The following is a 26,102-nucleotide window of genomic DNA, read 5'->3' as shown; positions in this document are numbered from 1 at the left end:
TCAAGTAATTGTTGAAATTTTCTGTATAAATTGTTGAAATTTCTTTAAAAACTTTAAAATTGATATTATTATGGTGGAAAATTCTTTAAAAAATTTGGAAATTTCCCCCAAAAATTGTTGCAAAAACATTTTAAGTTTCTTTAAAAATTGCATTCCGAAAAGACGCTCGAAAAGTGCATCTCTCCGATCGGGTGATGCTTGCATACAGATACACATAATACTATGTACATATGTATGCATATATATATCACCCCCTATATACGTCACGATGTCACGTCACGTAACGCTACGCACGAGTCCCACTCTCCAACGCTGCCACCCTCCAAACCCGCTCTCACTGAAATCCACTCTCCCAATGCACTCTCTCTCTCTCTCTCTTGATAGCTCACCGGCCCTTTTTCTAGCCCTCGGTCCAAATGCCCACGCAAGCTCGCTCTCTCTGACGCTCTCCTCTCTCCGGCTAAGCTGGCAAAAGCTCTGTTTGGTCCCACGCAAAGGAGCGCTCTGCAGAGAAAAGCTGGGGAAAAGCTGCTGGCGACAACGCCGGCTGCAGCGGCAGCAGCAGCAGCAGAGGCAGCAGCAGCCGACAGCGACAAAGCGAGGCAGAGCCGCTAGATGCCGTTGCCCGGCGCCTTATAAATACGTAGCCCCAAACGCGGACGCCTTCATTCTCCTGCAGTGTTTAAAGTGACATGAAAGTGACGACATCGAGGCACTGTGACAAGTCATGTATCAGCATGTCCAACCAAACAACACAGATCATATTCATGCCAACGGTGAGTGCCTACCCCCCTCCCGCCATCCATCATCGAATCATCACTGGATCATTCATACATCAATCCGTCCGTCCATCCATCCATCGGTTCCCAGACTCTCTCGAAAGGGGAATACGCGCGGCGCCTCACGTACAACCTATTAGTTTTTGATGTGGCTGTTTCTGCGCTAATTAGCGGTGATTATTCGAAAATTTGCGTTTACGTTGCGTTTTGGCGTTGCGTTTCGGGGGTGCTAAGTGAAGGGGCAAACAGAAGCAGACCAGCGCCAGCAGCAATTTGCTAGTGGCAGCATGTGACGCCGCTTGACTGGCTTCGGCAATGGCCCTGCCGCCGCCTGTGCCGTGCCGTGCTGTGCCGCAGAAGTGTTTTCTAGTTTTTCAGACAACTTTTCCTCGCGTGCCTGGGCGCGAGTTTTCTTCGTTCTTTTTTTTCTGTGGTGTGAAATTTGTGCTTCTCCGGGTGGAACGGCGCGTGCGCCATGCTCCCTCCACAAATAACGGTAATTTAATCCCCGGCGAACACTGTTCCCCAGTGTGTGTGTGTTTGTGTGTGTGTGTGTGAGTGTGAGTGTGTGTGTCGGTTGCATTGGCATGAAACAGCTGTTCTAATCAGCCAGGGCCCAGACCCTAAAGCCCCAAGTTCATTAAAAATTGCAGCCGGTTTCGCAGCAGCAGCATCCACCCAAAACAGCGACACACAGCCACCATGAGAAACAGAGAGACAGAGAGAGATAGTCGGTAGTACAGTGGATACCAGATAAATCATCCAAAATGACTCCAGCCCCAGAGTTCTATGGTGTTATATGGAGTGTCTCTTTGGGCGGAGGTTTCTCGCCTATAAGCAGACAGATCTGCTGAAACGACCGCTTCCATAGAAAGGACAATCTATCATAAGAGAACAGCTACTAGCAATAAAGAGGACTATAACCGGACAGCGATCACAGAAGAAAAGTAACCGCAGACCGACAGCTTGAATAGTAGCAAGCTTAATGCCAATGGACAGCTTTTATCGCTCCAGATGTAAACACAGATGGTCCGCTATCATATCATAGAAAAACAGCTTCATGAAGAAGTTGCAGGCTACTCTCCAAGGACATCTACCACAGACGGACACCTATCGTATTCTAAAGGGACAGTTTTAACACACAAAATTCATGTAAATGATCCAAAATCAATCATAAAACATCTCCCAAGGAACAAATTCATCCCAATAAACAATTTAGAAACCTTAAATGACTTATTTTCAAAACAATTAACAAACAAAATACAGTTGTTAGCAATTGCAGCTTTAATTTTATGAATTTCATAAGAATTTATGACAAAGTTCTGATAAACCCCACTAAAAGTCTATATTTACAGAGCTCTGAAGAGACTTAAAAGCCAAACTCGAACCTTTCAGTAAAAACACTTTAATTTTGCTATGGTGGGCGGGTGGGGTGGTTTTGTTTTATCGAACTCTTGAAACGAAAAAAACACAAACGATTACTGGTACGACTATTCATTGATTTATGGGCTCAACGCAGGCCATATATCATTAATCTGTAGGTATATGTATTGTCGATATTCTGCAGATAAGATATACAAGCTTGCACGTTTCAAATCAATAAAGATCATATGGCAAAACGATATGCGATTATCGAAAGTTGAAAGTGAAAGTGTTGGTATATTTTCGGGAACAATAAAGATGATAAGATGGGGGAAGTATACTTTTACTACAGAGTTTTCCTGTTGTTATTCTGACATCTTATATAAAGATTTGATGATTCTGTTTTTGATTAGAGAACTTCTTTGAAAAGTTTTGCAATCAATCAAAAGGTTAGGTCAAAAGTTTGGGAGATTTTCATTTGTTTTTGAAAAGTATCTTTTCAGTTGTTCTCTCTCTGAACTGCGGCTCTTTTCTTAACAATCCGAATCGCCTTAATCCTTGCATTCCTCTATAGCTCTTTAGCCAATCTCGACTGTATTTACATTTGTAAACCACAAGAAGAGACCTTCTAATCGTACATAGATATAGAAAATTACCGATTATACATATGTACACACATATATATACGTATCTTTCTAGCGCTGTTGTTTCGTTTCACTTTCGTTGGGAGGTTGTTTACGTTATTGTCCCTAAAAGTAATTTTTATGGATAGTAACCTCCCTTGCTTCTAGTCTCTGCCAGCACCCACCCACTCTCTTTGGCTATTACGCAATCGTGAAAACTGCCTTATCAGTGACTCTCTACCCCTAGCCCCTGCCGCATCCCCAGTTCCAGCCTCAGCCCATCGCAAACCCTAGCATACTCGTAGACATACAGAAATATCTATGTGCTTCTGCTGCTGCTGCGGGCCTTGGGAACTTCTCTGATTAGTTCTTGGTGTGGGCTATTTTTAGGCCTTGGCTTCACATTACCATCGCCGGAGGAGAGGAGCATGGGCGCCAGCCGGAACCGGAAACGGGGCAAAAAACACCAGTCAAATGTTGCAGCCCAGCGACGAGTCAAGGACACAGTCAAGGCAGCAGCAACACAAAAAACATGGGCGGTAGTGTCGCTCTTTGTTTGTGGATGTACGATTTAGGGGATGGCTGCAATTTGCACTTGACATAATTTGTCTGGAAAATTTGTCAGGAAAATGCGTTGTGGAAGTCAAAGGAGGAAAGCGCACAAATAACCGAGTGCAAATAGAGGGGAATGGTGGTGAAAGGGATTCCATCTTAAGCGGGAATCACAGCGGTATTCATTGCTCTAAAGCAGCGCACCCGCATGATGCTCGGACTCGACACGCACAAGCGAATGCTGCAAAAGAGGATGCCCTAGAATAGTAAAAAATACAATTTGTTCAATTTGTTGTTGCCTTACCCCCAAATGCAAAAAGCCTACCAAGAACTTGAGATGAACGCAATTGCGACTTGCTCACACGCACAATTTCGCTCTCATATTGGATTTGTACCTCTGTTCTTTCTGCCCTACTACTGTTGCTTTTTTCCCACGGCTCCTTAAAAGAAATATATTCATCAAGTATTCCTCAATCAGAACTAGTTTAATCAGTCAATCACTTGATTTTTCCCAGACTTTTCGCCATAAGATCATTTGATCTGAGATCACTCTTAGAGTACTCTTGAGACTCTTGTGGCTTTGATCCCTCAATGGCTATACCCTCCACAGTTTGATGTATAAACGTTATACTTTGATGTCTATATAGAGATTAAAAGATAATAGCGATCTTAATAGAGATCTCTCTAGCCTGGAAATGCGGATTGTTGATGATGCATTTATTCAAACATTCAAACAGATAGAGAGCTCTGTGGTCTTGCGGTTGCTTGTGCAATCAGATGCCACTATGGATGCCACCGCGTCGTATTTACAATCCCCCTTTAGAGTCCCATCTAAGTACAGTCCGGATGCCTCTTGTCTTCCCCTCGGAAACTTGTGTACAAAATTAAGCAAATGTCGCAGTTAGTTTTGGGGTTGGCTCATTCCGGCAGGGCGACAGGCCCAAGACATTCGCCATTGTCCTTACGCATTGTCCTTGGCTTTGTCATTCATTTTACGAGCGAACCGGATGGCCTCGAGGACCTTGGGGCGACCCTTTTCGCAGCGCCCAGAAGTGTGCTATGACTTTTTGGCAATCCGCAAAGAGTTTTCCATTTTACCGAGAAACTTTTGCGCGTAGGAAGCGGCGCTCAGGAAAACGCACAAGGGGAAAAATCACAAGGGGGGGGTGGTAAATATAGGGGATGGGGCAGTGGGGCAGTGAAAGTGCGCAGCGATAACGCAGCCTGCGAGATGTGTGTTTCGCTTATCAGCGAGACAGCGAGAGATGTGTCCTGGCAAGGACATGCCGCACAGCGCATGCCCCAGACGAAAGCTTTTCTGCCGAATAACGCTACTCTCTCGTTACTTCTATTTTTGGTTGCCACACTTTATATATAGATATAGATATATACATATATGTATCTGTGTATCTGTATCTGTGCGCTATACGTACCGGACAACGTCACAAGGAGCCGGCTTCGACGGCTGCCACATTGCGTAAGTGTTTTGGGTGGTTTCAAGAGGCCGCATGCCATGAAAACAGGTGGCCCAGCAAGGGGCGTGCCCCACAGATACACACACCGATACTAAACGACACGTGTGACCGCTTTGGATGTCAGCAGCAGCCGTCGATGGCGGCGGCTCTACTCCATTCAAATATGTTCATACATATTTCGATGAGAAAACAAGACAGTGGATGCTCTTCCTTGGAACTGGCTAAAGATTAAGAATCTTTCAAGTAAAAACTCCATCAAATACGATTCCCTCAAGCCAATAATCCAAAGTTCTCAAGCTCCAGAGGGAAAATATGTATTCTTCTTTTCCCCATTACTCAGAACCGAGCCAGCCCACTACGGAAATTCCCATTGCAAGCACTAGAATAGTGTTTCCAACTGTTTCCAAATATATTTCGATAAGAAAAACCCCTCAATCTCTATCTGGTTCTCTAGGTCAACTTAGAGCCGAAGTTCTGTGAGAAAATTAAGCGTAATTTTCACTTTGAGGCACTTTGAAACTGTTGTGCCGCGAGCCCCATTACATATTGATATGCAATCGTTTCATCATTTGGAAATGCCAAGGCTTTAGGTCAATCCATGGCTGAGTTCGCTTGGACCCGTAGTCAATCGACTCATTCTCGGCTGAGTGTAGGACGAATAAGGACAAGCAGCAGGATAAGAAGAAGAAGCCAAGCGAAACGACGAGCCTCTAAAATTCATTTCCCATCCACATGGAAAAAAGTTTCCCTCGCTGGCTCGCGCGCTCCGCGTGTGTGTGTGTGTATCCCACACGCTGTGAGTCTGTGTGTGTGTGTGTGTTCCATGTCCTTGTCTCGCTTACAAATACTTGAGTTGCGCCTGGCCCCGGGCCAGCAGCAGCAGCAGCATGAAAGCACGAGTTCAATGCCTCGAAGTTGCGCCTCCTCCATTCGTCTGGCTGGGCTTTTCGCCCACGCTTTGCTCCTTTCCCTTTATCCTTTGCCCACCTTTTCCTGCCTGGCAACAGGGTTCGTTTTCTCTTCCAGGGAAAGCCAATTTCACGTACCAGTTCTGTGTTACGTTTCGCCCTTTCCCAGAACATTTATTAAGTTTGCATGAGGCCCAAGAACTTTTTTTTTCGGGGCGGCCTGATGTTTTTCAATTCCATGCCTCACATGGCCATGTGCCAGGGCTGCCATCATGCATAAAAGATAAGTCTTCCCAGAATGAGCAGCGGAAGAGGAAGAGACAGAGGAAGCAGCAGCTGGTTCGTATTTTTGGAACTAAGAGTCCAATAGATACTTCCCCGCATCCAATTAATCGTCGTCAAATGATTCAATTTCAATTTCCCTTCCGTATTTGTGTATTTTCTATTTCGGTTTTCCATTTTCCACTCGGGCTTCCAATTATCTCTGTGGGCCCCAAGTTGCTTTGGGACTTTGAGATGGATACAGAATGAATCGCCAATGAATTTATAGCTTTGTAATTATTATTATTATTATTATTATTATTATGGTCGATCATTAGCGTCATCGTCGTTGAGAGCTCTGGCAGAGGGCTTAGCGCGTCACAAGATTCAAATGAAAATCAATTGAGTTAAATTGAAATGCCAACAGATACAGATACAGCCACAGATACAGATACAAATATAGGCACAAACAGACTTAAATTAGCAAAAGCCAATCGTGGAAAGATCATCTTCCAGCGAGAAACAATAGCAAACAATCCCAGTGAAAGATATCCGATACAAAGAGACTCTCCGTTGGCTTTCTTGTCAATAAGTGAAATAAAAGCCTTCTGAAGTAATCCGATTTGAATGTCTTTGGTGTATTGGTAGGTTATATTCTGTGAACTATGGAAACCACAACTCTTTGTAGACTTGTTGAAATCCATAGGGAAACGTTTTTTCTCTACGATCTGAAAAGTAAAACCGCAAGTCATATCTTATATCATTTATCCGATTGCTTGTCATCGTTTATCCGTCCATGAGGCCGCTTGCTGTAGAAAAATAATAGTTGTGCAATGTTTTCTATGGAACTACAGATGAAAGCTAGTTGGATATTTCAGTTGAACTTTGGATTTACTGAAAGAAAAGGCCCCTTGGCTCTGGCTTATCATTTTTGGCACTATTCATGGAAGATTTCCAGAAAAAACATAGTCCCCTAGGAATAGAGTTCTTTAAAACTTCAAGAAATATTATTCCCTCGAATAAGCAACGATTCCAAATCTATACCCTCTCTAGTCTACGCCCTCTGTAAACGTTTTCTGATTGATAAGATCAGATCTCATAAGCCCCCATAAACCATTTACTCAGACTATCAGACCAGGGCTGTGAGCAAACAATATGGTAAAATTCTACTGAATCTGAATCTCTATATAGAAGATCTGTCCTTGATTAACCTTCAATGGGGAATGGAGAATTCTCCAGAAACGGAAGCCTCCTTCTCTGGACGTATTCTTCCATCCAAGATCTCTTCCAGCATCGTTCTTCTGTGCCGATTGTTTCGACAGCGGTTTGTGTCCGCACTATTCTACGAAAGCTTCTGCTTGAAGAAATATATCTAGTATATATATTCTAATGGAGAAGCTTCTAGGGGGGCAGCAGGAATATGGAAGAACTCTACAAGCATTCAAGAATCTAGGCACTCAAGGACTTGGCAGCTTCCCTTTTCCCGGCCTCTGACGCATGTGATGCCCATCTGCGGAGCCCCCTAATCCCACCCGAAAGATTCCCTATTTTATGGGTCCCTATGGCTATTGTTCTTGCTAGTCAGAGGCATTTGTCGGTGACCTTCGCGCCTGGCTGGTGACAATGTCAAGGTCGTTTCTGCCATAAATTAGCACCCAAATGGGTATTAGGGTGGAGGGGGTTTTTTTTGTGTATGTGTCGCAAATATTATGAAAAATAATAACCGTAGGAGCCACAGCCACAGCGAACACACAGTAAAAATTAATTACAGGTTTTGTCTGTTAAGCAAATGCATAAATAAAAGTGCACCCCCTACCCTGGCCCTTCGACGCTTTCACACATGAATTTTGCATTCCAAAAATGCACGCGAGGGGCACGCCCTTGACATTGACTCCCACTCTCAAGCCCCTTCTAGTCGATTGCACCGCTTAGGGGTTCCAATCAATAAGAGCCTCAAGTGATCTGCAGGTCTCGACGACAAACGATACATTTCAATTAAGAGACGGACAAAGAGCATTTCGACAGCATCCAATAAAGAGAAAAGCGGCGGGAAATCAGAGGAGACTGCAGGGGCAGGGAGGGGCCCAGAGAAGGTGTATATGTCTGACGCAAATTGGAGAGCAAAAACATTTGAAATGTTTATGCGCAAAGGGAAAACGCGAATAGCGATTGGAAGATAAATGGGATACAGAGAGCGAAGGAGGTCAAGAAAAGCAAAGAAAATTCCTATAAATTGTACTAGTTTTAAATGGGGATATTCTTGGACTATTATAAGACCCCAAAGATGAATCTAAAAAGGGTTGCAAGTCGAACATAAATTACAACGCCATAGCCTATAATAAAGTGCCACTAAAAAACTAAAAAACACGAGCCATCCCAAAAGAAGTGTGCAAAAAACAAGCAAAACAGATAGATGTGCATATAAAATTACTGTGTGGCGAAAAACCAGTTGCAAACCGGTTCAAAATCCACCCATAACCGGTTCACAGTCGGTTTCGGTTAAATGCTTTCCTCGAAAGTTAATGATTTAAATGAACGAGTCACAGATTAGGTTTCAATTGGCTTTCAACTGGTTCACACCTGACCACGAGCAAAATCAGTTGACAACATAGTTATAGCCTGGCCACAAGCGAGTCATTAAGCTGTGTCCCTGACGTGAGAAGTACGCGATCTACGGCTTGCGCATAAACCCAGGCGCTGGTTATGACATGTGGCACAGAGCAGAATTGAGTTCACTTTCTGCGGTTTCGGGACATCACGGGACATGGGACATGGGACATGGTCTGGCACTGGGGCAGGGCCATTGACACTTTCAGGGGTGGGGGGGGGGACACTTTGGTGTCCATCGATACAGAACAAATCAATTAAGCGAACTCCTCGCGAGCACCACAGGCCCTCAGAGGCGGGCGAGTGATTTATTTTGGGACACTTTTTGGGCCTCGCGTGTTTGGTCGAGGGTTAGGCAAACACTTAAGGGATGGACAAGTGTCAGGGGTAGCCCCGCCGACAATCAATCGATCCATCAATCCGTTCCATACAGATACATCTCTATAAAATACTTAGTACAGATAATTAGCACAAAACTTAGCTGCGACAGAAACAGATGAAACATTTCATGTGCCGTTCAATTAACAGCCAGCCAAAATGAGAGGCAAAAAGAGAAATGAGAGGAACAAAATGTTTTAGCACAAATAAATAAATAAACAAATAATTTAAATTAAATTTTTGGGGCATTCAAAATAATAATTTCAATGAATTGAGACGCAAGCGGAGGCGGCGACAGCGTCGCAGAGCAGCAGCGGAAGGAGACATAGAGGACATAGAGGATGGGATAGAGGAAATAGAGGAAATAGAGAATTACTATGTGAACAATCGGCCCAATAAGCACGATCCTTAGCTACAGTGAAAGCTTTTTAGGGTGGAAGTCTTTCCCCTCTTCGAATATGATCTCTGAAAATCAAGCTTTATCGGACCTTTCAGCAACAATTGAATTACAGTCACACTTATTTACTTACCGATAATTATCTATAATCGACATATCGATGATAGTCGATAGTAGTTATCGATAAAGCACTCATTTTATAGCCTGATCAGAGCCCAAAGAATTCCCTTCAGCCGATCTCCCAGCTTCCCATGAGTGGAGCTCTACCTGTACCACATTCCTTGGGCGATTCTGTTGACGATGGCAAGGGTGTTGCTTAGTCGGTGGGATGGCCTTGCCCCCAACGATCTTTCTGACGCGACGCCCGCTACAAAATTAACTGAAAATATTTACCAAAAACAACAAATAGTGGCAGCAGCAGCAGCAGTGGGGGAGGATGAAGAAAAGGCAGCAGATCAGAAAATCATTTTTATTTGGCTGCCCGCCAATTGAGATGCATAAAATATGCCCCCAGCCCCACCGCTGGCCGCAGGACCGCCATCCTGCTGCCACACGGGGGAGCTTTGAATATTTCAGATTTACATTTTGCCGGGCCCCAAAAAAAGAGAGTGCGAGGCGGAGAGAGCGGGAGATTGGGGGCCTACAAGGCAGAGAGAGTGAGAAATTGTAGCGCGTGATTATTACTCATTTAATGGCGCCGCTGCCGCTGCCGCCGTCGCCGTCGCAGTCGGGGCAAACGCCAACGCAGACAGCGGCGACGACGACGACTTCTTTGCGTCACAGCGGCCCCGGAGCATGGATAGATTGGATCCGGGAGAGTCCGGGGGAGTCCGGGGCGGTGGCCGCCACTCAAAGACACCAGTATCTCGCAGCACCTGTACCCGAGCCCGTGCCCGTACCCGTACCCGTGCCAGTAACCGTAACCGTACCCGGTGCCCCCCACAGCCGTACCGTTCCACCCTCTAGCTCTAGCTTTTGCCGGTGTCCAGTGGCGCTCTACTATATCGTATGTATATACTCGGACTCTCCCTCACTTATCTACGCGTAATATCTTGTTTATGGTTTTGTATTTGTTCTTTCAGTTTGTTTTTCCGCATTAATTTGTCTAAATAATTAACGGACAGAGATCAGGCGACAAAAACAAGATCCAGTGTTCAAAGTGTTCTCGAAGCCAGAATATCATTAGAGAAAATAGAATGGAAAAATCAGGTCCAAGTGCGTGGCTTTATTCGGAGTCCTTTCTCAAAGCGGGGCTCTATTCAGAGTCCTTCCTTAATAGATTGAGAATCTTCTCAATCCTTTCTGCATTGAAAATTCTTTCCTTATCTTTTTCAGTTTGATCTTTCCCTTGGAATCCCTTCTTGGATTCAATATCCTCTTTTAAGGGGGATCTAATAATCCAAACTCGTTCTTAGTAAGCTCCTACATCCTTTTCTAGTACTTGTCCGCCCTCAAAAGACTTTCTTAGGACACCTTCTTATACGAAAGTCCCTTCTTTGTGCTCTCTATCTAAATCCTTTCTTAGTAAAAGCCTTAATCGTTTCTTAGTGTCATATTCCTTTCTCACTGTGTTCCTAAGCTCAAAGATCCCTTGTACTCTACAGATCCCTGCCAAAACCTTTCCTAGTCCGCGCCTACACTCCGTTTTCCATTGGCCAGTGTTTGACAATGCAGACGTCTAGATATTTCTGCGTCTTGCGTTGGTGAGTCAATCAGTTAGTTGGACAAACAAGTACATATATACTATCCAAGATATAGATAGGTGTACGTGCTTTGCGGGGCATACGTACCCCTTGAGCGGATTGGTCCACATCAAAATGAATGTGCTGTGGCTCATTGTAGCGCCGGTCTAATGCCTGGGGCGTTGGGCGGCTGACAAGACGAATCGAAATCACATTTAATAAAATAGCATTAATGTCAAGCAGAGCTCCTCTTCGGTTGGTGCCGCCGGGGAGATATATGAGGCGGTGGCAGTGGCAGTGCCAGGGCCAGCGCCAGCGCCAGTGGCTCGTGTGTCGTAATCAGATAACCATTTAACAGAATGCAATCCAAGACCCCGGAGATTCATATTTATAGAGTGATTGGCAGTGCGGTGGCTTATCCATGAACAGAACGGATGTGCCACATGATGGATCGATTGTTTGAACGACTCACATTGAGTGATGCTACTCAATAGATCGTCTGCAAGTGGCAGCTGAAACACTTGTTTCCTCTCATCCTCATCATCTTCATCACCATCATCATCGTTTTCATCAGTGCGGGCCACACGAGCATCCAATAAATTGCCAGCTTAGCAGAGATCTGAAAGTAATGTACATACCCATGCCCCGTCCTGCCCTGCCCTGCCCTGCCCTGCCCCAGAAGTCGATCAACAAAACAAAATGTTCTTGGGCCGCGTGACTTTTATGACAGAAGAAAAGAAATACAAAAAAAAAAAAAACAAAAAATAAAGTAAAATACATTGAAAAGAGCGGTACGAGTAGACGAAGATTTAGAAGGGTAAAAAGAATCGTTTATTTGTGTTTTTAAGCAGAATATCTGCTATATCAGATATGTGAACAACTATCTCTGTATCTGCATCTGTATCTGTATCTGTATCTGTGTGCACCATAGATTATTCATTTATACATCTGTGGGATGTGGATGGGTGGACGTGGGTATCCGAAATACACACGAAAATACGTACTAGAAATATTTTTAGAGTGTGTTATCTGGATACTACATATATTCTAGAGGTTGTTTTTTGGGGGCAAGTCCAGGCGAAGATCCCGACGGATATAGCAAGAGAAAGAGAAGAATGCACATCATTTTGGGAAAGTCTTGTGATGAGACTTTCTTGATTTCTTGGTGCAACATAGGCTGATGAAATATTCGCTTGTCTTGGGGTAAGAGGAGACGCGTCTGGTGACGTAGTTGAACCGACCATTGGGCCTTGCGAATGGAGTCTCTTTCGCGTGGCAATGTGGGGGCCCATGACCGGCCGCTCTGGCGGCACATGACCCAGTCCAATCCACTCGACTGGTGGCCGCCGAGCCACCAATCTTCTTCTCTATTAATAAGCAACCAATTAAGCCAAATGAAATGCGCAACAAACAATTAATTGAGAGAGGCGCATGAATGAAACTGCCAGAGAGACATCCAAAGGGAAAGAGTGTGAGAATTGGAGACAGATAGAGAGAGAGAGAGTGGCGTAACCCTTATGGTTAGAGTACCACCCATTGATGCTGCAGCCAGTAGTTTCAATTGAGCAGCGGACAAGAAACCTTCTTCTGACGTCGACAAGCGAAATTCAGTTTCAATTATTTTCGTTTTTCATGTGGAAAAATTATAAATAGCCTAGCAGAAAATCAACGAAAATATAAAGAGAGAGAGCGAGAGAGAGAGAGATAAGAAACGAGAGGATCAAAAGCTTTATGGTTAAATGCCCGCCTGCCTGCCTTCACCTTGACAAATTGAATTCTATAATCAAACGAAAATATCAGAGCCATATCAAAGTTATAAGAAATTGCATAAATCAGTCAGGAGGAGAGGACTTCTATAGATACTACGACGAGTCAGCGGCAGAGCGTAGCGTCGGACAGTGTGTCACGTAGACAGCGGGCGAAAGCTAACAAGTGCCGACACGAAGCGAAACGGAACGAAACAAACGAGAGAAAGCAGCGAGCGGTGAGCGCAAGCGAAAGAGAGTCGTCTGTCGTTGGCATCCCTAGGGCACCCGCACCCCACTCGTTTGTTCCTCGACTGCCGTTCGGGTGGCATTCGGCGCTGCTGCTCGGCTGGCAAAAGCTTTCACGGTCCGGACTATTTGACGCAGCCGCCAATTGGGACAAGAACAGTCGCCTGCGATAAGTCGCCCACATCGCCTCACGGTCTTCTTTTTTTTGTACTCGTTCCCCGCTCGATCCATCTGCCGCCTTTACCACACTTCACATCGTATTCTGCCGATTCGCTGAGAGCTGAAATTCGCGGCGAAATAATTTTAGCAACTTGTTATCCGTCCATGCCATGCGCGATAAAATATCACAACTATTTTGCTTGCAAAAAAACGCATGCAAAAATAATACAACAGATAATAGAGGTGTGTTTGTTCTCTGTGCGAGAGGGAGAGTCTTTATCAATGATATTATTACCAAAAAAGAATATATACGTACATATACAGTATTTGGGACAGTTGGTGGGGGGAGACGTTGCGATGCGACGAATTGGCAATTATCAAGTTCGCCGCGATGTCTAGTGCTTATCTGCGACACACGAGTGTTGGATACGATACGATTCGATGCGAATGATAGATGTACCCATGTACATATCACTTCTTTTTGTTCTCGTGCTAACACCCAATGCTAATCCATGTGTTTGATCTGTTTCTCCTATCTATCGGTGATCCCTACACGTGCCTTACAGGACATAATGTGCCAACAAAAGCAGCGAACAACGGGACAATGTGCGCCAATGGGACTCTTGGGACAGAAGGGCCCGAAGCGACAGAGACCGACTCATCAGGGACCGGGCGGATGCGGAAGCCGCTGGAGAGGAATGGCTCAACGCAGAACGACGCTGTTCACCTCGAGAGAAGGTAGGCGATCATTATCCATCGATCATTATTTACTTGCCCCACACAACCCCATGCCCAAAGTCCACTTGGTGTTAACACTCGGCTGTCAATTGAATGGTTTACTCTAGTCACTCGGCTCTAACGAGGTATCTAACAATATTGATCTTATTTATCAGCCTTCGAGTGAAAACTTGCGTTTCGCATGGAGAAATCTGAAGATCTCACCTTTGTGGAAGCCACTTTTTAGTTTTTTTTTTAAGAACAACTTTTTGAACCAATATTTGTTTTCTATAAATAATCCTAAGCCTGGACAAGGTTTAATTTTTGTTAGATGGAAGTCCCACTAGTTCACAAGAAAACTCAGATGAAAAGAGAGACTTAAAGTTCCCTAAACTGTGATCCTAACTCAGTGAAACTCTTGCAACTATCTTTCTAATGTCATTATTTTCTCCTTTGCAGGCTGGGCCTCTTCAGTGGGGTGGCTTTAATTGTCGGAACTATGATAGGTAAGTCCCTCCTCAAAGACCAATCATCGTCAAAACAAATGCATTAAACTTGAGGCCACGAATGTGCGAAGCCCCAACACGCCATTTTCCTTGGATTGTGTCAAATGATTTTGGTGCTGCCTTCTATTTTCCTTTTTTTTTTAAATACATTTTCCTCTCTATCGTTCTCGGGGAGTCGGTGAAAATTATTGAAGCACATTTTTTGTTCATTCGTTATTTATTTATTTGTGCTTTGGCCGCCTCCAAGCGCATGGGCCAAAAATACGTACGCATAAATTTAGATATATGTATGTACATATAGAATATATATGTACTGTGCATGTATGCTATATAGATCTCTATGTGTTGTCTGACGCGCTGTGCGTGCTGGTGTGGGTGTCGGCTACGCAATCCTACGCTTAGGTAGGCCAGGGAGAGTCAGCGGGAGCGGCAGCGGCAACAGGCAACACACCAGCGAGAGGCGGCGGGATGGGCTTTACGGATTAACGAGATTTTCTGCTGTACGTACGAACGTACGGCGGGGGCGTGACGCAATGTGGCAATACAGTAAATTTTTATGACACGAATACTCGTATTGGGATGGAGTTCTCTTTCTTTATTCTCCATTCTTCTTTGTTAGTGCACTTTGACCTTAGGCAATGGCGCCAATTGTGTCACGCAATTGTGTTACTAAATTGCTGCACGCACAGGGACAGCCGGGCCAGCCCCCCCTCCAGCATATCGAATACCAAATGGGGCATGCCACACCACTACCGTTGTACCTACCCCACAAAATACCAGTTTTTGCCATTATAAAGCTCTCCGTCGCCTGGATGGCAGTGGAGATGGAAATAGAGCTTTTGCCGACTCTCCAAAAGTCTCGCTCTCTCTGCCTCGCGTGGCAGAGGTCTCCCACATTGATGACGTCTATGCCGTTCCTCCCCCTGCTCCCCTTGCATTGCCAGCAAAGAGAGCGGGGCCCCCGTGCCAAACAGCTGTTCGCCGGGAGCGTATGCAACGGTAACTTTTGCATTACACTCTCTTTGTCTTTGTCTTTCTCTTTCGTACAGGGTCTGGAATATTTGTGTCTCCCTCCGGTTTACTGGTTCGTACTGGTTCCGTTGGAGTTAGCTTTGTAATCTGGCTTGCCTGTGGTGTACTCTCGCTTCTGGGTAAGTAGTCACACAACACACACCACACTCAAACACACACACACACTATAGCACACACCTATGCACTCACACGTCACACTCATCGGCCGTCTAGCCACGTGCATTTGACCCACTTACCGACTGCCAAATGGCCAAAATCACAACATCCGAGAGCCTTCCCATCCATTTATCACAACTTGTTGCACGCCTGGCATGGGGCCAATGCTTATAATGTGCAGATTTTCCCGCTCTTTGGGCTTTTCGTTTTGCTTAAGAGCATGAAAATATTGTGGTTGTATCCACAGAACGAAAAAAGAAAGTGTTGAAAAAGTAAGAAAAAGTGTTGGGAACATGTAGGGAATGAAATAATGCGAGTCCTGGGAGTCCCAAGAGTCGGTAATATAATAGTTATTATGTATCTAGTAAAAAAAATGTAAAATATCTACCAGTCTAGTTCCGTTCATCCAATATTATTGATAAGGTGAAACATTTATAAGACTATTTCAAGCTTATGATCTTCCCATATTAGATAACGAGAATAACGGGGATACAACAAGAAATACCTTTAATTTTTTTTAATATTTTTTAATATTCACTTTTATATTTCCCTTTTTTTAATTTTTGTATACAAATTAGAATCCCTACGTTTCTGGTACAGATCCTTTCACTAACTAAGAACTAGCATTCTTATGTTACGAGTATTTAGACTTTAAGAAAATCGAAAGGAGCCATACAAAATGAAAGAAGATTTCTTAGGATAAAGACTTGCAGAGCTTTTTTAAAGAGTCCTAGGAGTACAACTTTCTCTAAAACTTTTCGATAGAACTACGATCATAGGCAGAATCAATACCAAAGAAGAAGGTAGCCGTAAAACTGGAGCAGTATAACGTTTCGGAATCAAGTAGAGCTAGTTAGAAAATACCTTATGCCTACACAAAATACACATAAACACCGTAGGATATTAACCAAAAACTGAAGAAACCTAACCGTCTATTTCTTGACATTTGATTGATTTACAGGCGCTCTGGCATACGCTGAACTTGGAACGATGAACACCTCGTCTGGTGCGGAATGGGCATACTTTATGGATGCCTATGGACCGGCGCCGGCGTTCCTGTTCTCATGGGTATCGACATTGGTGTTGAAGCCATCTCAAATGGCTATAATATGCTTATCATTTGCACAGTACGCCGTTGAGGCCTTTGTGACAGAATGTGATCCGCCCAGGGGTGTCGTGAAGATGGTCGCACTGGTGGCTATTGGTAAGATCTCTACGACCTCCCACAGATTCTCCTGACTGACTGACATTTCCCATCCAAACCCATCTCTATGAACGCCCACGCACCCACAGTGATGATACTGTTCGTGAACTGCTACAGCGTTAACCTGGGCATGGCCGTGCAAAATGTGTTCACCGCCGCCAAACTGGTGGCCGTCGTGATCGTGATCTGTGGCGGGGCCTGGAAGCTGATGCAGGGCAACACGCAGCACCTGTCGAATGCATTTAATGGACCGATGCCTAACGTCGGAGCGATTGCCACGGCATTCTATACGGGCTTGTGGGCCTACGATGGCTGGAACAACCTCAACTACGTCACCGAGGAGATCCAGAATCCCAGCAAGAATCTGCCGCGCTCAATCATCATCGGCATACCGCTGGTGACGCTCTGCTATGCGCTGATCAACATCTCCTATCTGGCGGCCATGTCGCCCCAGGAGATGATCGAGTCGGAGGCAGTGGCCGTCACCTTTGGCAATCGCATACTGGGCGCCATGGCCTGGCTGATGCCCCTGAGCGTCACCATCAGTACGTTTGGCAGTGCTAATGGCACTCTGTTTGCCGCTGGACGGTAAGAGTTGAGGATCCTTTTGGATTCTGAACAGAACCCTCTAACGTCTTTCTGTTTGCTTTCAGTCTCTGCTTTGCCGCCAGTCGAGAGGGTCATTTGCTGGACATTCTCTCGTATGTCCATGTGCGACGCCTCACCCCAGCCCCGGGCCTGATATTCCACGTGAGTATCCAACAGAGGAACCATTTATCCATCTATCCACTCCTCTGTCTCTTTTGATGTGCGGATCCCCTTCCTTTGCATTCCATTCTACTCTATCCTCCCTATCTAACCCTTTGTAGAAACCCCAAAAAGCATTTCCAAATCTTGATGTTACCCGTAGAACCGTAGAAGTCATAGAAAAGTTTTATATAAACTTTAATCTACCCATAGATTCAATAAGTTGAATGCAAATCTAAAAGTTTGAGGAGAAGCTTCCATATGCATATTTTCCTTGAAGCGATTGCAAACCGATATTTCTAATTATTGGAATTTCTTCTTCCAAGCTTCCTCTTCTACGAAATTTGTATACAAAATCTTCTACTTCTTAATTTTATAAATCAATTTCTTCTGTGATCCACACACTTTCACCTACTTTACGTATATCTATCAATCGATGAAGAAATCTATCCATAGATTTTGGGAACCTCTGAATGGCTCTATATCCACGATCCTCATATGTTCTGTGTGTTCGTATGTGTTCGTGCGTGTGCGTGTGTGTTTTGGTGCTGATTGTGTGGCAATATCCTCGTTCTAAACTCCTCTTTCTCTCTGTATCTCTTTCTCTGTATTCGTATCCCCGTCCAGTCGCTGATTGCCTCGGCAATGGTGCTGCATGGCACGATTGATTCGCTGATTGATTTCTTCAGCTTCACCGCCTGGATATTCTACGGCGGCGCAATGCTGGCCCTGATCGTGATGCGCTACACCAAACCCAACTATCCACGGCCATACAAAGTGCCGATCATCATTCCCGTTGTGGTCTTGGTCATATCCATCTACCTTGTGGCGGCCCCCATCTTTGAGACGCCTCGCATTGAGTATCTGTACGCCCTGCTCTTCATATTTGCTGGCCTCATCTTCTATGTGCCGTTCGTCAAGCTGGGCATGACACCGCGCTTCATGAGTGAGTACTAGATCCCCAAATATTATAGAAATCGTTTAAACCCATGGGTCTCCTTTTACAGACAAGGTGACGCTGTTCTTCCAGCTGCTGTTGGAGGTGGTGCCCACCTCATCGATGGCCATGTTCGAGTGAACAAATGCTCAAAAAGGGTAAAACGTGTCAGAGAGACAAGCACGCAAACATTCAAACATTATTAACTATACAAGCAAGAATACGAAGAATATAAGAAAATAAGAATACTATTTGAAGTACAGATGCGGTTGAGAGACACTCGCGAAGCAGGGGAAAGCAAATAGCAACCTATATTGATATATATACTATATATATTGACGTTGTCGTTGACAAACAAAAAACAAAAACTATTTGGAATAGTCTTTTTATGCTATGAGCTGGTTACATTCAAAGGTTATATATGCATATACTATACAGAACTAAGTATAAAATATACACCCTCCCCATACATATATCTATATATCAAAAGGTAGCGCGCCTAGGCAAAGTTGCATAGTCGATAAAACACACAAATAAAAATACATATATATGTGTATATGTATGAACTACTTAACATATATATTGTAGATTAAAGATTGAGTAAAAATTTAAACAATCCGGAAATGTCCTTGCAATGCGGCCCAGAGATGATGCCTTTCGAGTTAGGTGCACGGTTGAAGTACAGTCCCCCGAATGAAAGACAAGAGACACCACCAAAACGAGTACAGTACCCACCTAAAAACTATCCACAACATCTGGTAACACTCTAGCCGCAGACGCCGCCGCCGCAAAGCATGCCACTACTGTATTGTTTCGCCGTTTTTTTTTTCGAGTTATATACAAGTTGAACGATCTAGAGATCTGTTTGGAATAGCAATATATATGTGTATATGTATGTGGGGAACTTAAGGATAAACAAATAGGAAGAAAAACCAGAAAATGCAACAACAAAATAAAAATAAAAAATAAAAAAACCAAAATAACGAAAGGAACGTTTCATACTGGAAGAAGGAGACGAGACGCGTGTGCGAATTGTGAAAATTGTAGGACTGCAAAATAGGCATTAAAGATTTCTAATTGATAGAAAAACAAAACGTAGGGATCGCTAGGGAAGCAATGAGAAAAAATACAAAAACAAAAAAATAGCAAAAAAAGATACCAAAACAAAACAAAACGAAGCAAAAAACTTACATTATTAATATTGTTGGTTATTGTTTACGAATCTATCCAGCATATTTTTATTTTTTATTTTTTTTTATTCATCGTCTGTAGAGCTTTGAGAAATTGTTGTCTTCAGAGCTAAAAACTAAATGTTTAGATGATTAAATCTCCTTTTTTTTAAATACCTTTCAGTGATTTTTTTATAGTTTTTTTTTGTGCCCACGCGCACGAGTTAGAAAAAGACAGACAGACAGATGCCACGGGTGTGTGGTCTCGCTCGCACCCACAAAATGAATTTACAATGTTTGATTTTTTTCTCGGTTTCTGTTTTCCATTTCTTGGCGATGCTTCTCTATCAATTGTCTGAACCGATATACAATACAAACATATATATACCTACTATATATCTATATCTTTATATAGGGAAACTACAGCTAAACACACAGACACACACTCACAAATACGAGTAGATATTTGTATAATTTGTTAAGTTTATAAATTTTATAATTTTTATTACAATTACAAAACTATTTACAACGGAGATAAATCGGTAACCAGAAACAAATCGAAAATCTCTATCTATACATGTACCTACCACATAGAACATAAATGAGTAAAGAATTGTATTATGTAAAACCAGAAATTAATGAAATAAAGTTTTTAAAACAGAAAATACAATGGTAGAGGCACTGCACTGGGTTACGAATACTCGATCGGGTCCGGTCCGGTCCGGTCCGGTACTCTACTTGGACAAGTTACAGCTCGATTCTGAGATTAGAATGTCAGCAGTCCTACGGCTAATCAGCCACTGTACGGCTCTCGATTGAGCAGAGGTACTTGCCACGTGGGAGCACGTGGGAGTTCCATTCTACAGCAGTGCAGCAATGCCGACCGAAAATGCAACAAAAGCCAGCACTTAAGGGCTCTCCAAACATTCACAAATGGTGTCTTATAATTACAAAAAGGCTGGGCCAAACTTTTGGCTAATAAATGACTAGTGTAACGACCCTACTACGTCTCCTTTTTGGCCTGGCGGTCAGCAGTGGCCAGCACATCGAACTCCGGAAACAGGATGCCAATCTCCCGCAGGGCCGAGGCCTCGCTGTCCGATCCATGGCAGGCATTGCGTGTGTCGGAGAGGCCATAGAGCGCACGTATGCACTGCGGTTCGGTATAGACGGCCCTGAACACTTTGGTGGGTCCCATCAGGCGACGCCACTTCTGAATGGAGCCCTCCGACTGCAGTATGAGTGCATGGCAGGGGCCGCTGGCAGAGTTAGGGATGGTGGAGGATATAGTCCAGGGTATATGCCACATGGCAGGCGGGAGGACTGCACTGCCCCACTCACCTGTTCATGAAGCTGGTCAGGCGGTGGTAGAAGAACTTGCCCTGGTGCTCCGCATAGAAACGATCCGATAGGTCTTTCGTAATGTGGACCTCCTTCTGGTCGAGCACTCGAAAGTTCTGTTCGATCAGGGATTTGATCTGCTGCAGGGCGTATGTGTTGCGCAGTACATGCGGCTTGATCACGGCCAACGTTATTTCGGTCATATTGTTAACTTTCTTGATATTTTATAAAAATTGCCGGCTTTGATGTAATTTTGTTGTTGTTTGAATTCATATCGATATTTCTATTGATAATGTTTTAGTTATTTGCTTTTAATTTGAGAAAATGTTTTGTGGCTATTAATATTGCACGTCATATGTATTTTTGTTTCCTTTTTGTTAATTTAATTAATTTCAATTACTTTTAAGTCTATTCTGATGGCACAGTTATATCGATATATCGCACTCGATATTTTGCGATATAAAGGCACACTAAGCCATCAGCTGGGTGCATTACACAAGCAGCCGCTGAATAAAAAAAACGTTTTGTTTTCGCACATTTATTTCAATTAAAACACCAGTATGCCTTTCATGAAGGGACGCGAGCCGATCCGGCGCACCCTCAGGTACCTTAATGCAGGGAAATTGGTGCTCAAGGACAAGGTGCGGATCTTCAGCGTCAACTACAACACTTACGGCGATCATCATGCGGGCGCCAGGTGGGTTATCTGCGGCTAATTCGAATGGTCCCAGAAACTTAATCTAATTGTTGCTCTGTTGCACTTCAGGGACTTTGTGTTTTGGAACATTCCACAGGTACAGTTCAAGAATCCCGAGGTGCAGGTGCTCACCATGAAGAACATGACGCCGTCGCCGTTTGTGCGCTGCTACTTTGACGATGGCCGCGATATGCTCATCGACATTGATAGCCGCAATAAAGACGAAATCATCGCCCATCTGGTCCAGGTGGTAGGCAAGACGCGGTAAGTGTGCGGCTGCATTCCATCGGTGCGGGGCTCTCCAGCAAGTCTGATTTCCTTTTCCTTTCAGGGAACAACTGGATGCGGAGGCCCGTCTGAAAGAGAGTAAGGACAATCCGGCCAATTTCGGCTACGGCTGCGACCGGCACTGCATCTGCGAGATTCCTGGACAGATGCCCTGCCCCGGCACCGTGCCACTGCCCGAACAGATGCGCGGAAAATTCAAGTTTGCTCCAAAGTAATTCGTTTTGTTTGATGCTGGGTGTGTCTTTATCTCTTAAATAAATTAATTGTAAAGTAAATGGTGTGTGTTGTCAGGCTGTCTGCTGCTGAGGTAGCGCCCTAAGTACTAAAATTTGATGTCCACTATGTTTTCCTCCCGGTGGCCTCAATTCAACGTCGCTTCGGACGCTGTTGTCGATGGTAGGGGGCCGAGGATTTTCCATAGCGCTGAGTATTGTCGCGATCCTTGTTGAACTGGTAGCGCTGGATGAAGGGTACGTTCGCGTTAAAGCCCTCCCTGGGGTTGAGCTCGAGATTGTCGTCTGTGTGGCGTTCCAGATGTTTCAGTTTCGCCTCGATTGCGCGTATGGCCTCGGATTTGCTGATTTTCTCCTCGCGCTTGCCCGTCCCCAGAGCGGGAATCTCAATGCGTGGTTTGGGCTTTTGAAGATCATCCTGTAGTTAAGGGAGAGTACGATACGTATTAGACAGGATGAAGTATCTCCTTTCGGTGTATGCTCACGTATTTGATGTTCTTGGCAAGGCGAACGGCTATCGAGCGGCTACCCACGCTTGTGCCATCCAGCTTGAGCAGGGCATTGGTGGCTCCCTCGTTCTATGGAAGAAAGTTCAGTAAATTAAGAGTAAGGTGAGGCGTGCTAAGAGTATGGCGGGGGAACTTACCTCGGCGAATGTAACAAAGGCATAGCCGCGGGACTGGCCAACCATGGGGCCGCCCTTGTGGAACAGCATGTCGAACTTTTCGATGGGACCGCATTTTTGCATTAGTTTGAGAAGTTGAAACCGATAATTGGCAAGGGAGAGTGACTATTAGTTTGGTTTGGGGGTCAGCGTTTTGGCTGCAATCAACTTACTCGGTGATCCTTGAATCCAAATTTCCCACCCAGATGCGTCGCTGTTCCTCGCCAGCCCCCGCCGCTGGTGCTGCAACTGCTGCTGTTGCTACTTCTCCAGCTCCTGCACTGCCGCCTCCGCCACTTGCGCAGGCCTGTAAATGCATATTTATATGACAAATACTACAAGGATGCCACTTTTTCTAGGTTTACGTACAGCATTTGCCATTTTTCTTGCGAAAATCAACAAAAAAACAAAAAAAAAACCGTGTGATTTTGTGTGTACAGAGGTGGAGAACTATCGATGGCACTATCGACACTATCGATGGTAAGGCACTATCGCGCTACTAAACTATCGATGGTTCAATGTTTCGATAGTGGGCGATAGTGGGAAGCACAGAATAACCGTGGAAGCGTCTTAGCCCACTAAAGCCCCCTCTATTTAAATAGTTCAACTACTTGAGGTAAATGGCGGAAAATGTTACTGATTGTAAATTCTTCTTGAGGATTCATGCCAACTCTACTATGAACTTAAAAAACACCACGATATTTTTCAGCTGAAGTGCGCTAAAATGATTAAATTTTCATTATTTTCAGCGGAAAATTGAAATACCCCCTTGGCTTATAATAGGTTAATCGTTCTCCGTCAAGGATTGGAAACCATATTCTCGATTTTGATATTCCGCTGAATATTACTGGCTAGATAGAACATTTAGCCATGCCCACAGAATTATATCCGATTAATTAAACTATTCTCAACTTTACTGGCTTATTTTAAACACTTTCTTTAATTGCATTTTGCGTAAAAAGAGGTTTTAGCGAAATAAGTCAAACAAAAACAAGTAGCGAAATAGGGCAATCAAAACAAACGAAAAAGGAAATTGCTCAATTTTGATATTCCATTGAATAATGCTGACTAACTAAATCTTTCAGCAATGCCCACATAGTTTTATCCCATTGATGAATAAATTTTCTACAAAATTCATTAGTTTTTAGTCCTTGCTTCTATTGTATTTTGGCTAAAACAAGTATTAAACAAAAAATTTAGTTCAACAAAAAATCAAACCATTATGTACCGATATAAGAGCTCGATAGCATCGATATTCTACTATCGAGGCGTAGTCGATAGTTGGCAGTGCCAACAGTATACTTTTTTCGCGGCAATAAAAATAAAAAAATACAATTATCTGTGCAACGGAGGAGAAAAACCACAATACAATATATCTTCCAGTCAATCCCGCGGATCCAATTACCTCCTGCGGCTAGCTTCGTTAAGAAGATTTACAGTAGCAACTCATGGGTAAGTGGTAGTTGGCGCGTACGGCGCGCGTTTAAAGATTAAACCGATTAAAGCTCGTCCCACTTTCTGCAGAGTGCAAGCGATGCGGACCTCCGTCCTGCTGCTAGTGACGGTCGAAATGCCAGGACCAGGCAGAGAAGCTCGCCAAAAAGGAGCCGCTCACTGAGCACCAAGATGACGGTCCAGAAGATCGACCATGTGGCCCAGCCAATTGGGATGTAAAGCGCGGCAAGTTCCTCGTGCAGCTCTTCAACATACAATACTCCAGTTTTTTAACGTTGTTTCACCTGCTTCCTGTCCTACAGGATCCTGTGCGACATTTGCTACCGCACCTAGGAGCTTACACCGATGCGCAAGGACAGCCGGCATGCGTTTGATGGCCTGTTCCAGACCTTGGGCACCACCATTAAGCGCTTCAACTAGGCTATACACTTTCCGGACCTCGTACTTCCTTCCTTCTCAGATGCAGCAGAAGGTCGAAGCCATGAAGAAGCTCAACGAGGTGCTCGAGGCGCTTGCCCTTAATTGAGCACCAATTAAGCGAATGTAAGACATTGGCTCATTTGTCTTTTCGTTGTCGCTTTTCGTTATATATTCCTTGACATTGCAGTTTCCCATTTGGAGCTCGACAAAGACGAGTTGGACGAAGAGCTGCTTGCAGTTGCGCAGCTACGTGGTGGCAAGACAGTGCGGCACCTTGATGCGCCCCTTGATGCGAATCGAACATGTTTTGGCTAGACTAGATGCTCCAGTAGCGTCAGTACTATATATTGACAGTAAAGCTTTGTTTTTACGATATAATTGTAATAGAGAGAGAGCCAATGACTTACGCCGAGAGTAAGATCACGCACGTTTTCCTTGCTTCATTTGCTGTTCCTTTGCTTTCCCTATTGGTGATGACGCGGCGTTAGCCGAACGCCAGAGCTGAAGCCCCTGCGATCTAATCCAGGAAGTTCCTTTGCGAAAAGGAAATAAAGGTAAAGATTTATTGTCAGTGAAAGAATATTACTAATTTGTATTTAAATATACAGGAACGGCTTGCGGAGACTTGGGAAATTCTGCTTTGACGAAGTGCCTAATAATTATCTATGCGCGATTGTGAGGACCATGTCGTACGAATTCGAATCTGAGGCTTATCCCGCAGAGCTAGAAGAGTTAATGGAAATACTGTAAAGAACATATTAAATATCACTTTCATACAAAATTTTTAAAACATTAATTACCCTTTTTTCTGGAAGTTAAAAACAGCTTTTTTCCTGTTGAAAAGTTGGCAGCACTGCCTGCGACGATTCCGAACGAACAGAAAGAAAAGTTCAAATTCAAATTTCAACATTCACTTTTCCAAATTTCCTTTACCATTCGGCATCCCTAAGCAAAAAAAAGTGCCAACGCCTTAAATATTTCCTGAAGAAACGTTTGAAGTTTACCGGAAATCAGAGATCATTCCTTTTCCTATTGATCTGGCAGCGCTTTGCGGTTATATCGATGATCGCCATTGAACAGCGCTGCCATTTAGTCAGTACACACCTTTTCCTATCGATCTGGCAGCGCTTTGAGGATCTATTGATGATCGCTATTGATATCAAAAATTTGAATTTAAATTTGAAAATCAGACCCTTGGATTTTGATACTCTCTCACACTAAATTGACATAATTTCAGCGCCATCAAGAGATTTGTGGCACGATTACGTATGCGGCAAATGACCAACATGTTGCGCCCAGCCAGCACAGCCATAAAAAATGGGAGCAGCTGCAGCAACAGCTCCAAATTACAGTTGGAAT

General features: G+C 44.1%; 4 protein-coding genes and 1 long non-coding RNA gene across 10 annotated transcripts; 3 read left to right on the top strand and 2 right to left on the bottom strand.

Moving 5' to 3' along the window:
- Positions 1 to 665: 665 nt before the first annotated feature.
- On the top strand, positions 666 to 18,947 carry LOC108164532 (b(0,+)-type amino acid transporter 1). 5 transcript variants are annotated; one of them, XM_017300328.2, is made up of 10 exons: positions 12,666 to 13,420; positions 13,744 to 13,915; positions 14,354 to 14,400; positions 15,450 to 15,551; positions 16,550 to 16,656; positions 16,717 to 16,792; positions 16,882 to 17,380; positions 17,446 to 17,542; positions 18,167 to 18,485; positions 18,547 to 18,947. In XM_017300328.2, exons 1-10 carry the CDS (start codon positions 13,348 to 13,350, stop codon positions 18,615 to 18,617), a joined length of 1,563 nt encoding a protein of 520 aa, XP_017155817.1. In that variant the 5' UTR covers positions 12,666 to 13,347; the 3' UTR covers positions 18,618 to 18,947. The 5 variants fall into 5 exon arrangements, with proteins under 5 accessions (XP_017155819.1, XP_017155816.1, XP_017155818.1 ...); XM_017300327.2 differs by lacking the exon at positions 12,666 to 13,420 and adding an exon at positions 667 to 776 and having other exon boundaries at positions 16,550 to 16,792; XM_017300326.2 differs by having other exon boundaries at positions 12,671 to 13,420; positions 16,550 to 16,792.
- Positions 18,948 to 19,295: 348 nt separating this feature from the next.
- Positions 19,296 to 21,369, bottom strand: LOC108164535 (nucleoside diphosphate kinase 6). Its single transcript, XM_017300334.2, has 2 exons — positions 20,987 to 21,369; positions 19,296 to 20,904 (listed from the first exon to the last, which is right to left on the bottom strand). The coding sequence occupies exons 1-2, from the start codon at positions 21,187 to 21,189 to the stop codon at positions 20,649 to 20,651; spliced, it is 459 nt and encodes a 152-aa protein (XP_017155823.1). The 5' UTR covers positions 21,190 to 21,369; the 3' UTR covers positions 19,296 to 20,648.
- A 78-nt stretch (positions 21,370 to 21,447) lies between these two features.
- LOC108164534 (probable 28S ribosomal protein S25, mitochondrial) lies at positions 21,448 to 22,246 on the top strand. Its single transcript, XM_017300333.2, has 3 exons — positions 21,448 to 21,683; positions 21,753 to 21,947; positions 22,015 to 22,246. Exons 1-3 carry the CDS (start codon positions 21,547 to 21,549, stop codon positions 22,184 to 22,186), a joined length of 504 nt encoding a protein of 167 aa, XP_017155822.1. The 5' UTR covers positions 21,448 to 21,546; the 3' UTR covers positions 22,187 to 22,246.
- LOC108164533 (probable RNA-binding protein 18) lies at positions 22,187 to 23,341 on the bottom strand. 2 transcript variants are annotated; one of them, XM_017300331.2, is made up of 5 exons: positions 23,238 to 23,341; positions 23,042 to 23,175; positions 22,851 to 22,971; positions 22,690 to 22,782; positions 22,187 to 22,622 (listed from the first exon to the last, which is right to left on the bottom strand). In XM_017300331.2, the coding sequence occupies exons 1-5, from the start codon at positions 23,247 to 23,249 to the stop codon at positions 22,338 to 22,340; spliced, it is 645 nt and encodes a 214-aa protein (XP_017155820.2). In that variant the 5' UTR covers positions 23,250 to 23,341; the 3' UTR covers positions 22,187 to 22,337. The 2 variants fall into 2 exon arrangements, with proteins under 2 accessions (XP_017155820.2, XP_017155821.1); XM_017300332.2 differs by lacking the exon at positions 23,238 to 23,341 and having other exon boundaries at positions 22,851 to 22,925; positions 23,042 to 23,128.
- Positions 23,342 to 24,625: 1,284 nt separating this feature from the next.
- On the top strand, positions 24,626 to 25,518 carry LOC108151786. The gene is made up of 3 exons (XR_001774761.2): positions 24,626 to 24,866; positions 24,931 to 25,297; positions 25,352 to 25,518. It is a non-coding gene; the product is annotated as an uncharacterized LOC108151786 (long non-coding RNA).
- Positions 25,519 to 26,102: the final 584 nt, after the last annotated feature.

The sequence above is a fragment of the Drosophila miranda genome, chromosome XL, assembly GCF_003369915.1.
Source record: "Drosophila miranda strain MSH22 chromosome XL, D.miranda_PacBio2.1, whole genome shotgun sequence".
NCBI lineage: Eukaryota > Metazoa > Arthropoda > Insecta > Diptera > Drosophilidae > Drosophila > Drosophila miranda.
This window is presented reverse-complemented; position numbering and strand designations above follow the sequence as displayed.